This window comes from Myiozetetes cayanensis, unplaced genomic scaffold (genome assembly GCF_022539395.1).
Source record: "Myiozetetes cayanensis isolate MyiCay16 unplaced genomic scaffold, myiCay2020 scf9, whole genome shotgun sequence".
NCBI lineage: Eukaryota > Metazoa > Chordata > Aves > Passeriformes > Tyrannidae > Myiozetetes > Myiozetetes cayanensis.
In genome coordinates this window covers 17,743,522-17,757,385 of record NW_026088185.1, presented here as the reverse complement: position 1 = coordinate 17,757,385, position 13,864 = coordinate 17,743,522, and the positions used below count along the sequence as shown (strand labels likewise).

At 35.8% G+C, this 13,864-nt stretch overlaps 1 protein-coding gene across 7 annotated transcripts in view; it reads right to left on the bottom strand.

Moving 5' to 3' along the window:
• Positions 1–13,864, bottom strand: part of LOC126652929 (neurabin-1-like) — a 41,574-nt gene that overhangs the window by 7,883 nt on the left and 19,827 nt on the right. For 5 of the 7 annotated variants that reach the window (XR_007632074.1, XM_050340175.1, XM_050340171.1 and 2 more), the window contains exons 9-16: positions 12,905–13,134; positions 10,866–10,962; positions 10,596–10,785; positions 9,630–9,781; positions 8,523–8,856; positions 5,862–5,949; positions 4,715–4,786; positions 3,999–4,194 (exon numbers count right to left, since the gene is read on the bottom strand). Coding sequence is in view for 6 of the 7 variants with exons in the window: in XM_050340175.1 (XP_050196132.1) it covers positions 3,999–4,194; positions 4,715–4,786; positions 5,862–5,949; positions 8,523–8,856; positions 9,630–9,781; positions 10,596–10,785; positions 10,866–10,962; positions 12,905–13,134 (1,359 nt within the window). In the remaining variant the exon portion in view is untranslated. The remainder of the gene's footprint in view (positions 1–3,998; positions 4,195–4,714; positions 4,787–5,861; positions 5,950–8,522; positions 8,857–9,629; positions 9,782–10,595; positions 10,786–10,865; positions 10,963–12,904; positions 13,135–13,864) is intronic. The other 2 variants (XM_050340174.1, XM_050340176.1) reach the window with 1 other exon arrangement.

Genomic DNA, 13,864 nt, shown 5'->3' with positions numbered 1-13,864 from the left:
CACTATGAATGTGCTTCAGAAGGTGGTGGTTTTTATCTCCTGTTGGAGAGATAAAAATCCATCCTAATTGTTTATGGTCATCAGGATTCCCATGACAGATGGGAATACCCCCATATCTTACAAAGTTTGTGAAAACGAAACTAGGTTTAGACTAGACTTCACAGCTGCCCACTGTTGCACCACTGTAGTCAACAGTAAAGCAAACAGGATTCAAATCATTCATTAATAGAGAATACAGAGCTTGCCCAAGGACAAGCTTTCCAAAAGCCTTAAATTTTGATTTATGATACTGTACTGTATTGCAGTTCCTTTAACAGCTTCAGTGAGGGTGGTGAATCACTGTAACAGAGAGGTGGTAGGTGCCCCATCCCTGGGAACATTCAACATTCAAGATCAGGTTGAACAGAGCTCTGAGCAACCTGATCTAGGGGGGTTGGACTAGGTGACCTTTAAAGGTTCCTTCCAAGCCACACTACTCTGATTCTGTAATTCAGTTTTGAGGTGGTGGCTGCATTTGAGGCACAGGATCATGTAATCTGAAAATTACCATATATGAAAAATACCACATAAATGCAAAATACCTTTAGAAGAATTTTTATAGTATATAGACTATATCAAGCTATGTAAAATTTCTTTATAGTTAAAGTACCAAATAGTGTAAAAACACTACAACAAAGCTGAACATTTCACATGTTAAACAATTACTCAGATGTCTTTAGAAAATTGGTTTAACATTGTAAATAAACATTAATTATGCAGTTTGACCATCTGAATATATTATTTGCAAAACAGAACACTCTTCTGAAATAAAAAATTGTTACTTTAAAAAAAATTAGTATTTTAATAATTCACTAAAATAAATTCTTCAAAGCAAAATTCAGGTTAGAAACATGACTAATATACTATCATATGACTATCATATTGAAAGAACTGTAAAATCATACTGAAAGAATGTAAAACCTTCATAGCATTACTGTTTACATTCAGTTATTACACTGTGTTTAAAGGAAGTTTTTGGATCCTTATGCCTGGCTTAGCATCTAAAAGCAGCAGGATCTGAAACTTAGCCAGCCAGTACTGCTACAGCCTCAGGCAGGTTACCTGAGCAGCCTGGGACCCCAGCTGAAGACTCGGAAAAAACCTGATGCTACACCTGAAAACTTCACACCAATTTGGTAAAGAGTCCTAAAGAATACTAATGTATCTGTTTTCCAGAATATTCTCTAATTTGATTACCTCCATTTGTAACTCAGATCGTGATCTGTATGATATCTTTCATTAGGGAGTGAAAAATAATTCTGCCAAAAGCATGCATCCTACTTTTGCTTTTCTAAAATTTATTTCCCAATACTATTATCTGTTGAAAACAAACAGTAAGAAATTATTCGCCATTATGTTCTCCAATTTTCTCTAAGTCTCTAATCAAGTAACTACACTTTTAAGGATGCCATACCACACCCCCACATGCATAAATAATCTGAGATCCTAAATTAAGCTGATCTTAAAGACAGTTTTCTTCAGTAAATGATGCTCCTATAAGAGAATGACATTTTTGCCATTATATTCATTGAGCACCTCTGTATCTGTGTTCTGATGGCAATTTAACCTGAACTTTCAATTTTCTAGCTTATCCTATTTTTGTTATGGGAGCATACACTTGATCTTTTACTCTAAATTACTGATACACATTTATAAATACACCCCAACAGCCAAAAAACCCCCATCACCACCATATCACAACAAACAAAAAAACCCCAAATCACAACTTGAGTTTTCCTGCTGACTTTGTGTGGTACTGTCCTTGACTGAAAAGTGGTGTTCTATTTACCATGTAGATTATTTTATTAATTACATTATATTTTAGGGACTTCTTTAGTCTTTTAGATGTAAAAATTATTACCAGAAACAATAGAATACTTTGTCCATCAACCTATTCTCAAATTAACTTCAACCCAAACTGAAAATCTATTTAGGAGCTTTTCTTTTAGCTACCCTTTGTTTACTCTTTCTATCTTTACAGAGAAAATCAAGAACAATTAAGAAACAAACTGGTCAAAAACCCACAAACCCAGCATTATGATATTTAAGCAAAAAATTTAGAAAAAACCATGAAGAAAACATTGCTAAAAGGAAAAGCATTTGAGCATCAGCATAATCTTCCAGCTGCTGTTTTGCAACTGGCCCTAAGGAAAAGAGCAGCAAGCAGCAATTTACATGCTGCAGCACGAGAAGGAAACAACCAAAAAAACCCCAAACCAGATGGAAGGTTAAAGTAACGATCAACTTGGATAAAGTAAGACAACAATAAGAAGAAAAGGCTATCATTTCAGGGCAATGAAAGGAACACCCAATCTGGTAAGATTTATACCTTTCTGATGGCCAAAAAGAACATGTTTACATAAAAATCTTAACGGGTGCTTAAGCACATTAGGGGTGCTTATAGTAGAAATGCAGCAGTGGGACTTCCACTATGCTTAGAAAAATTATTTGAATCAGAAAGGAGGAATGAAAAGGAGAAAAATGGGTTCTTCAGAATCAATGACTTTGAAAGATAAACCTCTGAATGCATATCTAGACAGAAAACATCTCTTGATAGCTTTGCTACAGCCTATTAAGAGATCAACCATGCTCTCCTATTTAATGAAAAACTGTACCCAAATATATGCATATACCCTCCAAGATTCTTGGTTTTGTACAGAAACACCTTTTGGCCACTGCATGCTTCAACAGAAGCAAACAATGCAGGAGCTGTAAATACACAAGACTGACGCACAACATTCTGTAAAGTTCTGTTCTACTTCAGAGATCAAAAAGTTCTTTCTCATATTAAGTTCCTGTGTTATAGTAAGGTAGTTCTAAACCCACTTTCTGTAAGTTTTAAAAACTACATATGCTGACAACTTACTCGTATCATAGGGACTGTAAATTTACACTGAGAAAACAAAGTAATTTAAAAAATGTATTATAACAGCCTTTTAGTGCGATTGGCATCTGGAAACATGGAAAGCAAACCTATTATCTGTCATCTCTGCAAAACATCAGTGACTTCATGGACTATAACCTGGCAAGTTTCTCTTCCAGATATGCAATTTCTCTCTAATAACACAGAAGAAAAGGAAAACATGAAAGGGTATTTTGCCCATCCAAAGTGAAGAAAAAGTGTGAAACTCGAGAATAAACTTAGCTTATGAGGTTACTCAAATAACTATAATTTTCAATCTAACAAAATCCAAGGGAAACAAGAATGAAGTTAATAAGATTGTTGGGAACAGTCTTACATTTAGACCTAGTCTTACCAAACATTTAGACAGCACACACATTACACTTTTAACTTTTCTAAGCTATTCTTTCAAATGGTTTAAACTATAAAGATGGTAACTTTATGCCTATAGACTGAACTCTCTTGTGTCCCTTTTAGGACTTGGTTAAAAGGCTTTAAATTATTAGAACATTTTTGGTTACTCAAAAGTAGTTTCTTGGAGGAGAGAGTGTTCTAAGGACATGTTTCTTTGCTTTCAATACTAAATTTGTCAGTGAAAACCAGGATGCTATCCTTCCTCCAATGGTCTGCTACTCCAGCCCTACATTCCAGTATGGTAAGAACTAGTTGGTCAACTGCTTGGAAGGCTGACCTCTATTTATGTACACTTCCTCCAAGTACTAGGCTGGGAAACAGATTTAGCTTTTAAAGCTATGCTTTCCTAAAGCTAGAGTTACTTTTAGTGTTATAAACCAGCAAAAAAAACATAGCCTGCGATTTTTCCTTATATGCTACTTCAGCCTGAATAGCCACTACTGATGTTTCCACTAAAGAGGAGGGAACAGGAACACTCACACAGCGTCTGCTTGTGAGGGCTGTAAATTCTCAAACTTCTGCAGCAATGTTTGCAAGAGGTGATGTGGTCGTGGACTAAGTCATTAGGCTTTCACATACTAACTACCGATGCTTTTACTTTAACAAGATGCAAATCTTCAAAGCACAAATCAGTCATCTTTACCTTGGTTCTGTTCTTCTCTTGACCGTGCTCACAACCATCCTGCCCGCTCTGGGTAACGTGCAGGCTGCTACTAGAAACTGGAGGCTCTTTGTGGCTGTCTCCAAACCAAGAGAAAGGCATGCAAGTAGGAACAGGGGAATCTGAATCTGATGCAGACAGATTGTTGCCAGAGTCATCCAAGAGTTCTCGAGAACCTCTGAGATAAGCAGATTAAATTGTGTTTAAAAACAACAACAGCAAAACCCCCATCCCACCCCTCAAACACACAACCCATGCCTTAAAAACCAAGAACAAACTCCAAGCACTCAAAACTTATTTTCAGCAGTTTCACAGCACAACTGATACTTAAAATGTACTGATGTTTACCTTTAACGATCCAGCCAAAATAATGTGTTATTTAACAACACAAATTTAAGAACTTTTGCAATATTTCACACAATCAAAAAATTTCAAGTAATATATTAATTTAATTTTCTTGACATTCATCTAAGCAAAATACAGTTTTTATACACAGTTTGCCCTACAGTTTTCTGTGTATTTTTTCTTATTTCATGAGATTAGAAGCTCATCTCTACATCATTAATCTTCATATAATTTTGTCACTGTTAAACACGAGTATAATTTAAGATCAAACAGTAATGATAGTTTTAAAGAAATTCTTAGGTTACAAATTTTATGAATGCAACATGTATGTATTAAACTAAGAAAATAACTACCTGCTATCCAGAGAACCTCTTAGATTTTCTTTTTCTTGCTTCTTACCCTTGCCCCCAGATTTCCGTAATCCACTGAAGTGAAAAAACACAAATTTCATAAAGCATTTACATTTAAACAATTGCAACATTTTTTAAATCAGCAAACTAGTTTTTACATTGATTTCGACAGTTACAAAAAGCAACATTTCTCTTGTTACACAAAGCATGATTTTGCAGATTATAGATGCAATTTAAAAAGTTCTGTCATTCATGTTTTATTTAAGAACAATGACAGCACCCTTTCAAAGACCATATATAACCAAAATAAAAACAGAAAATGCCCAAAGAAATGTAGCAGATACAACCAAAAAGAAGTTTCATTGCTATATAAGCATTCCTTGCACAGTGCACAGTGCACTTGGGCGAAGTCACTAACTACATTATCTGTGTGTGAAATAAGTTACCATTTTTTTTGTTATATATTCTGATGCATTTGTGGCAGTAATATTCTAAGTCTTCAATGTCAGATGGCTTCAACAAGCTTATACCTCTCTCCAAAGGAGCAAGGTTTACTGCAAAACATAGCAACTCTTCTCCCAAATCCCCAGAGTTCAGTTACCACACTATTTCCAGACAATACGCAGCTTGCACTTCTGTTTTGCCCCTGCAGGTGGGCAATCGCATTTTTTAAATGAAAGTCAGAAATCCACTCACACCTGTCTCCAAGGAACAGTTCAGTAAGCAGAGACTATAGCCAAACCTATGTAATGATACCTCTACTGTGGAAGGAATTAAGGCAAGACAGGTATCTATTTTATAGTGTAACACCAGCAGGACATAAAATTAGAGTCTAGGTATCAACAATATTTTGGCATAAAACTATGCACGTATTTGCAATTTAATGTGCTTGGTGGTGTATTCATACAAAAACTGAAGAACCCCAAGAAATTCTTTGATGGGAAAAAAGTATAGATAAATAAAGTCAAAATATGATAGAAACATGAAAGCAGCATTACAAATTCAAGACGATCAAGACTGTTCCAGTGATGTTGCTATGAAGTAGCATTACTGGATTTCCTCAACATGTTTTTATTTAGAGAACACTATATTCTCACAAGTAACACAGAACACCAATTTTGTCCAAAGGAACAAGAGTATATAATCTTACCCAAAATCTGGAAATCTCCTTTTGGACTTCCCTGATGATGTTCCTTCATTTGTTTCTACTGTCCTATCTTCATTTTTCTTTTCTTCTGCTTTCCACAGAGGGATGAAAAACAAAAACATTATTCTAAAAATACCTGCAAGTTTCAAGCACTAATCATGATGCTTCTAAGTTAAATACTAAAACCTAAGTGATAGTGTTAAAATTCATATTCTCACATGCAGACACTAGCTGAAAATACTGCTGCCATATCACCTAAGTTATTCTCTATGACTTCTTCCCATCAGTCTGGTTGTGCTGAACCACTGAAAAATGGCAACACAACAGTTACTTATGACTGTTCAAAAATACTGCTTTTGATAAACAGAATTATTATATTCTAGAATTCTATACCGCCTACAGAAAGATTAAACTTGCCACAGTATTTTGCTTCACTGAATTACAAACAAAAGATAGTTCAAGATAGGTTTAGAAAAAAGGATCTCCTCCTTTTGCAAAATGTTGACTTCAAAATACACAAAATAGATAATTAAAACTAGATAACCAGTGTAAGACGCATGAAAGAAACTAATTTTTAAAGCAACAGTTGAGCAAGTAGAGCATTTAATCTTCCTTTATTGTGCTTGAAGTATCATAGATGTTCCTTCTGTAATTTTTTCTGGTTCAGTAGTCTAGGTCAGTTCCTTCAAACGCGGGCTGTGTATGCAAGCTGCCAGCTCCAGAAAGTGTGCCTGACCAACAGGACAGTCGGTACCTGAAGGGCAGACAGACCCTAACAAGCTGAGTTTCTTGGAAATGGTATACAAACTGTGACAATTCTAAAGAAACAACTGGGACTTCGAAGCTCCTCGAAGACTCCTATTTTCAAAACTGAATACAACCCCTCTTGGGATCCAATTTTTCACCAAATAAAGCATGTTCAATAACAACTCTTCAATAATTAAGCAAAATTAGGTGATGAACTTTAAGCATCACACTACCTCTTCTCAGTGGATTGTAACAGATTACTGTAAGTCCTAAATGTACTTACTTTTAAGTTCTCAGGCCACTAGATGTTCTTTAAATAATTGAAATATGTTTTGTATTGCAAATCAGGTGTTTCATAACTAAGCTGCCTGTGAGAGAGATGCTATCTGCTTCTTGTGAGACAAAGTAGACTTTAAGCTCTGCCTTCAAGACAACTCCTGACATGAAGTAATGTACACAGATGCCTTCAAGGACCATAAAACGCAAAAATCATGTTTACTTCACAAAACTGAGGACAACTCCCTACCACTTCATCAGCTAATAATACTTCCTGAAAAATATAATGATTATCTTAAAGCTTACATACTGACTTATGAGAATAGTCAAGAGTTTATCCATTTTTGGGTTTTTTTGGTTTATCTAATTAGTAGTTTCTGATCAACATCAGAACTTTAGCCGATTGGTTAACCACTCTTTCTAAACATGTAACAACCAATAAATTATTAATTACAGTTAAACTAGTTATTCTTTCTGTCAACTTAAATACAAATCCAGTAGAATTACTTTTAATACTGACATTTGTTTCCAACTCTATTTCCAGAGGTAATATTTAAGAAAAGAGGTAATTTCTTAAATGCAACACAATAGGTTAAAATACAGACTGATACATCAATGCATGGGAAGGTAACAGAAAGGATTATTTCAATGAAATATTAGGTAGACATTTAAATATGATTAGAAAGCAGCAATCTAGCAGAAAGTAGCATTTAGTGCTATTTTGCCCACATAGAGCAAGCTTTTTACAGTAATCCTCATCTTTGATGTACTGCATTAATTAGCTCTTCTGGGGGCAATTAAAAAAAAAAAGGTGTTTGCAATGCTTCTGCCACCACAAAACAAAATGTAGAAAAGAAAGCAAAATCATTTATATATTAGATACTTGTTTTGATAAGTGGCTTAATTCTTTTTTTAAACTAACAGAATCACAGAATATGCTGAGTTGGAAGGGACCCACAAGGATCAGTCTAACTCCTGGCCCTACACAGGACCATTGAATTCTGGCAAGGTTGATGCTGTGACCCCTTCCCTTGGGAGGCTGTTTCAGTGCCCAACCACCCTGTGGGTGAAGAACCTTTTTCTAATATCCAACCTAAACCTCCCCTGAGACAACTTCAGACCATTCCCTCAGGTCCTGTCACCGGTCACCACAGAGAGGAGATCAGTGCCTGCCCCTCCTCTTCCCCTCACAAGGCAATTGTAACTGCAGTGAGGTCTCCCTTCAGACTCCTCCAACTGAACACACCCAGTGTCCTCAGCCACTCCTCATACAGCTTCCCCTCAAGGCCCTTCACCATCTCTGTTGCCCTCCTTTGAACACTCTCTAACAGCTTAATATCTTTCTTGCATTGCTGGGTTACAACTATTTTTGTTTAAGACTTTATAGAGACACAAATTGAGGAGAGCATAAAATAAATCCTGTTTCAGGGTATTAAAAGAAGGTTTTTTCTGAGCTATATATGAAAGGCAGCAAGTATCATCTGCCTTTATACATTTGTGTTAGCTGATTACAGAAAATACCGAACTTTTAAAAGATTATATTAGATCCCTTTTCCAATCATTTGTAAGAAAAAGAGCCAAGTATTTCCATCAAATAATGATTAATAGTGACTAGGCTGATTATAAACCCTTAAGTCTTACCCTTGGCCTCTTTCCCTTTCCCTTTTGCTTCTCTTTGTTTAACATTCTTGAGATACCCTTGAGGAGAACTTGGAGTCATCTCTTCAGGAGGAGGTGAACGAGGAGTGGTGGTGCTATTTTCATTGCTTGGTTTGTGTACTGGAGAAGAGTGTGTGGAAGCAGAAGGACTTGACTCTAGAGGGCTTTCTGTGCTTTCTCTTTTTTCAGGTTTTTCACTCTTTCTATCTGAGTCATCCAGGCGAGGGAGAGGTAATTTTTCACTTGTTTCTAAGGTCTTGGTTAGGTACATAGTGGATGGTTCTCTGTTGAGAACAGTATCTTCTGAATCCTCATCCTTCAACAAAGTCAAAAGTCATTTTATAATAAACATGACACATACTCATTTACTGTATGATCTTTTACCAGGATATGCTATGCTACACAAAATTCATCAGTTCAGAAAATTTTCTGAATGTACTCACTTGTGGAGATCATCTAAATCACATGAAACTCATTTTATAGGCTGTTATCCACCTTTATACAGATCTTTTTGCACATCAAAAATCATCTTTTTCTAGTCAAGTCAGAAATGTTCTGCTACACCGTGACCATTCCAATTCAATGCAACCACTTCTCAGTCTAACTGAATTAGTTCAATATTCTCCTTCTATGACAGGCTCTCTCTCGTACTGACAATAGACACCTCAGTTCTTCCACTGTTTTCCAGAACCACGATAGAACATTTTACTGGTATACTTCTTGTGAACTTATGGAGTAATGAAGCATTTCAGAAGTGTTTAGTTTTTGAAGAAATTTGGTAACCAATTTGTTTCAGATGAAAGAATAATAACATAAATGAGTATATCACTGTATCAAAAATCTCAGTAAGCAGAATACAACAAGCTTACACAGTTCTTTGCTAACTTCAAATTAACTGTGCCATAAAAACATGACAGAGTTCACATATATGGTATGAACCCAAAAAGGGTTTTTTCACTTGATACAGCATAAAAATATGATGCTTTGGCACAGCCTGAATGAAGCACGGACACTTAAAATTGCAAATTCCGATAAAGCTCAACACATATTCAGGTTCCTGAATGCATAATTATCTACCAATATCAGTACCTGTAGATTTGCAGTCTGCTGTCCAGCCCCAAGAGACTCTTTCAGCTTTGATCGAGAAGGTGGCTGGCGTTTTACTTTCAAAGCAAGCTGAGCTTTTGCTTTGTGGGCACTGGTGTCTAATCTGGGAGTATCCCCAACAAAAGCATCGAAATCTGCAACAAATAGGAACTTCTTTAAAAAACCAAACAAATAAACCAGCAAAAAACTGATAAGCAAATTCACCAGCCCACTGTCCGGAAAAATATTCAGAACTTAGATCAGAATTATTCTACCTGTTAACCATTACTAGATGAAAATACTCTTTATATTATATTACACTAATTTAACACATTGTGATAGCAATTTCTAGTTAATATGAAATATACTTCTACTCAACTTCTTCAATTAAAAAAATAAAATCCAACAGAATATAATTGTATCATGGCTTGAAAACTTAATTTTATTTTCAAATAGATGAAAATTTGTGCCCTGTGTCTGTTTTTCTATCCTCATTCTTTTAGACAGAAACTCACATAACCATTTAGGACAAATTTTAAAAATATGATTCTTATTTGAGCTTCCATCTGATATTTTCTAACTTTCTGGGCTTAAAATTAAAAGACAAAAAATCCATAGCAAGTTTTGCTGTAAATCATAGCTTAAAATTAATAGGATTTTAACTGACATATCTCAGTGTTTTAGTCCCACTAACACTGATTTCACTGACAGCGAATCTGAGGAACAGTTAAAATGGTTGTCTCTCCGTTTGTCTCCTCTTTCCCACAACACTTAAGAAATATATTACAACAGTACTGAAAATGTTGGGGAACCTAAACTCAGCTATCCATACTGGCTCAGGTCAAACATTTACCCAGTCAGTATGAAATAGCAAACACTTCACTTCTTTTAACAACAAAAAAACCCAATACACATATAAATCCTCCCAATTTTTGTAAATGCGAATAAAAAATCCTACAACCTACTCACCAGAAATTAGCCCATCTAAAGAATTTATTCTTTCTTCTATTGATTTGGTTTCTTTCTCATTTTCTTCTTTTATCTTTGACTGTTCATTAGGCTGGCCTGGACTCTGACAGCCATCTTCCAATAAACTGCCACCTTCAAACACATAAGGTGTTTTCTCATATACTTTTAATTTAGTTTCAAGTTCCAAAATCTGCAAGAATTAAAATTCAGAAGTGAGATACAACTCTCCAAGAATGCAGAAGTTTATTTCAAAATAAAATATTACTTTACTTTTTCCTGATATATTTTCAAGTGTTCTGCATATTTCTGGTCTCTCTCTTCAAGTAGCCTTGAATGCTCTTCTTCTTTCTTCATAAATTCTATTTCTCTGGTGAAAGAAATAGATACATATCTATGAAACAGTAACACACAGAAATGTAGAAAAATACATAAAATAGAAATATGCACAATTGCATTTACTAAAAAGCATTCCATTAGTAAATGGATACAAAAATCAGTCTGTAAGGTAGAACTGATTCATTAATCTTGTAATGTCACAAAATTACCTATGTCTGTCTTCAAAAGAAAATACATATGACTATCATCTACTCTGGGCAGAAAAAGGATGTGTGGCAACACTTTTTCTGCAAAGTTACAACCATCTCTCAACTTTTAAAACTGGTGAGTTATATACACATTTAAGCCTGAAATACATGCACAACTCCAATCATTACATCTTACTCTCTTCCACAAAGATACATGCACACACATTATTTTCCTTCCAAAAGCAATGGTAAAATTCTTCATAGGAAAATAAATTGCATTTCAAGTTTCTACTTGGTTCATCCTACAGAAATTGCGATGGCTGGATTTTACATAAAGAAACAATGACTACAAAAAGGAAACAAAAATAAAAGTTGGTTTTGGTCGCATCATATGGAATAACATATAAAACCAGGAAATAAGCATAAAACATCTATAAAATATGCAAAAGCTTCAGGGACAGTCAAATGAATAATGGCAATTTGCTCCACAGTGAAGAAATGGAAACTAGCATGTCAGCAGTCGTCTTAACGTACTTTTGAACTTCCATGTGGATAAGCTTGGGAGGAGAGGGGAAAGAGACCTTTAAAAAGCTCACCAACCAGCTCAAAAACGTACTGTTAAAAGTAACATTTCTGGATGCAGACTACAGAATGAAAGATCATATAAACTGCCTTTAAAAATAAACAGCAAGTAGAGAAATCGGGGACAAGAGAATTATATGCTTACAGTAACTATCAAAAGCAACAGTTGTGTTCTGTATTATCAAGACACATTTACAAATATTTTGCAATTAGCTCTTGTTTAGCTAAGAGGAAAGAAGGTAGAACAATTAGACACAACTGCAGGACAACAGCATTCAAGTCTTATACAGGTGTATCTAATAAGTAATATTATTCTTACTGAAAAACCCAAACCCATTAACAGATTGAAGATACTGTTTTCACGCTGCCATTTTATTGCGCTAGATACATATCCCAAACTCAATTTTTCTTGTAATTCCTGTTATAATAATGGCCAGTCTTCGCGAGCGAAGATCCGGGGAAGGTCTTTACACCTTCCAGCCTGCGCATTGGATTTTTTTTTAGGTGAGACACAGTGTGCGCGGAACTGAGCCCACCCTTTAATCCTAAGGTTCATCTGCTGGGGCCAAGCGAGCTTGGACGGTGGCAGCGAGGTCCTCAGGACGTAGATGGGTTGCCTTTAAGGGCTAACGAGCCCCACCTGCCCGGGAGTGGCCCTGACCAGGAATCGAACCCGGGTCTCCGCGGTGATAGCGCGGCGCCTTTACCACTAGACCACCAGGGGCTGCCAATTCCTGTTACTCCCCCCACAAAATATAACTCCTAACTCAGACTGAATCACATGACTCTTATTTAATATCCTGTGATGCCTACCCTATCTGGAACATTTAAATCAGTCAAAGGGTTTTCCACAAACAGCAAAAGATATTGCCAAATACCTCAAGTCACATTTCAAGTAGTCCTTCCAAAAGTATAGATGCATTACAGCTTCTCAACTAAGTTGTTTTAAAAAAATTGTTATTGAAATTTTAAGTAATTGTTCCTAAGGTAAGAATCAAAAGCAGCAGCAAAATTTCTGGAGAACCTTTCCAGAAGTTGCTGACTTCAGGTGTGGAAGAATTCAGCATTTATAGCCTACTGCTTCCCTAAACTTTGAAAAATGAAAACAAAGTGTGTTAAGTGAATCCTACCCCTGACAGCTTTCCCCATAATGTACAAAACATACAAGCAATAAATAGAGACACAGTATTTTGGGACACTTACTTTTGTTGGTAATCTTTAAGCAATTTCTTGGCCTTGCTGTATTTCTTTTCAAGGGCATCACATTGTTCTTGAGTCTCTTTAAGATGCTCATTCACTGTTTTGCATAAATTTTGTGCCTCTAACCAGTAGGTCTCTAACTTTTTAATTTTCTCTTTGCTTTCATCCAAGTTTTGTTGTAGTTGGGCTCGATTAAATTTCCATTCATTTTTTTCTGCTTCAACAATTTTTAACTGAAAAGATTAATACTTAAGGAATTAATCTGAACTAAAAGATTAAATAAAAATCAGTTGCTCATACATGTTTAAGTATAGAATAGCTAATAACAATTACGTACTTATCAGTAATATTAAAACAAGACACAACTGTTGGAGTAATCATGTCCACTCTTCCAACCCTTGCTAATGCAAATAAGTTTAGCACTGAAACCCAAGAGCTTTTCACTGCTTCCTCATTGGTATCCCTTTTTTTCTATAGAGATAAAATAAACCATACCTTTATTGTTAGCTTATATTGTTCCAGATCTTACTATATCTTTAGCTCTGGAGAGTCCTATTTTGAATACCTTCAAAGGAAACTGGAGATAAAAAATCTTAACCTGTACAAGACAAGCTCCCTTGTCCTATTACTTTGTTAGCAACCTTTTTGAATAAAGCTAATGAGACCAGCTGATCTTCCCTGGTATTTTACATGTGACTGCAGTGCCCTGGTGGATGTTTACAAGCTCTTCAGGAGGGACAGGCAAGGCAGAGTTATGTAATGAAGGGTTAGAATGTATGGAACTCACAGCTGGCACTGCACAGTTGGGAGCCTCTGGGTAAGAATCAAGGGACAAACAACAAATGCGGCTGTCATCGAGGGAGTCTGCTATAGACTCCTGTCTGGGACGATGATGCCAACCAATCATTATCTGAGCAACTGAGGGACACTTTCAAATCAACCTGCCCTTGTCCTTATATTGGA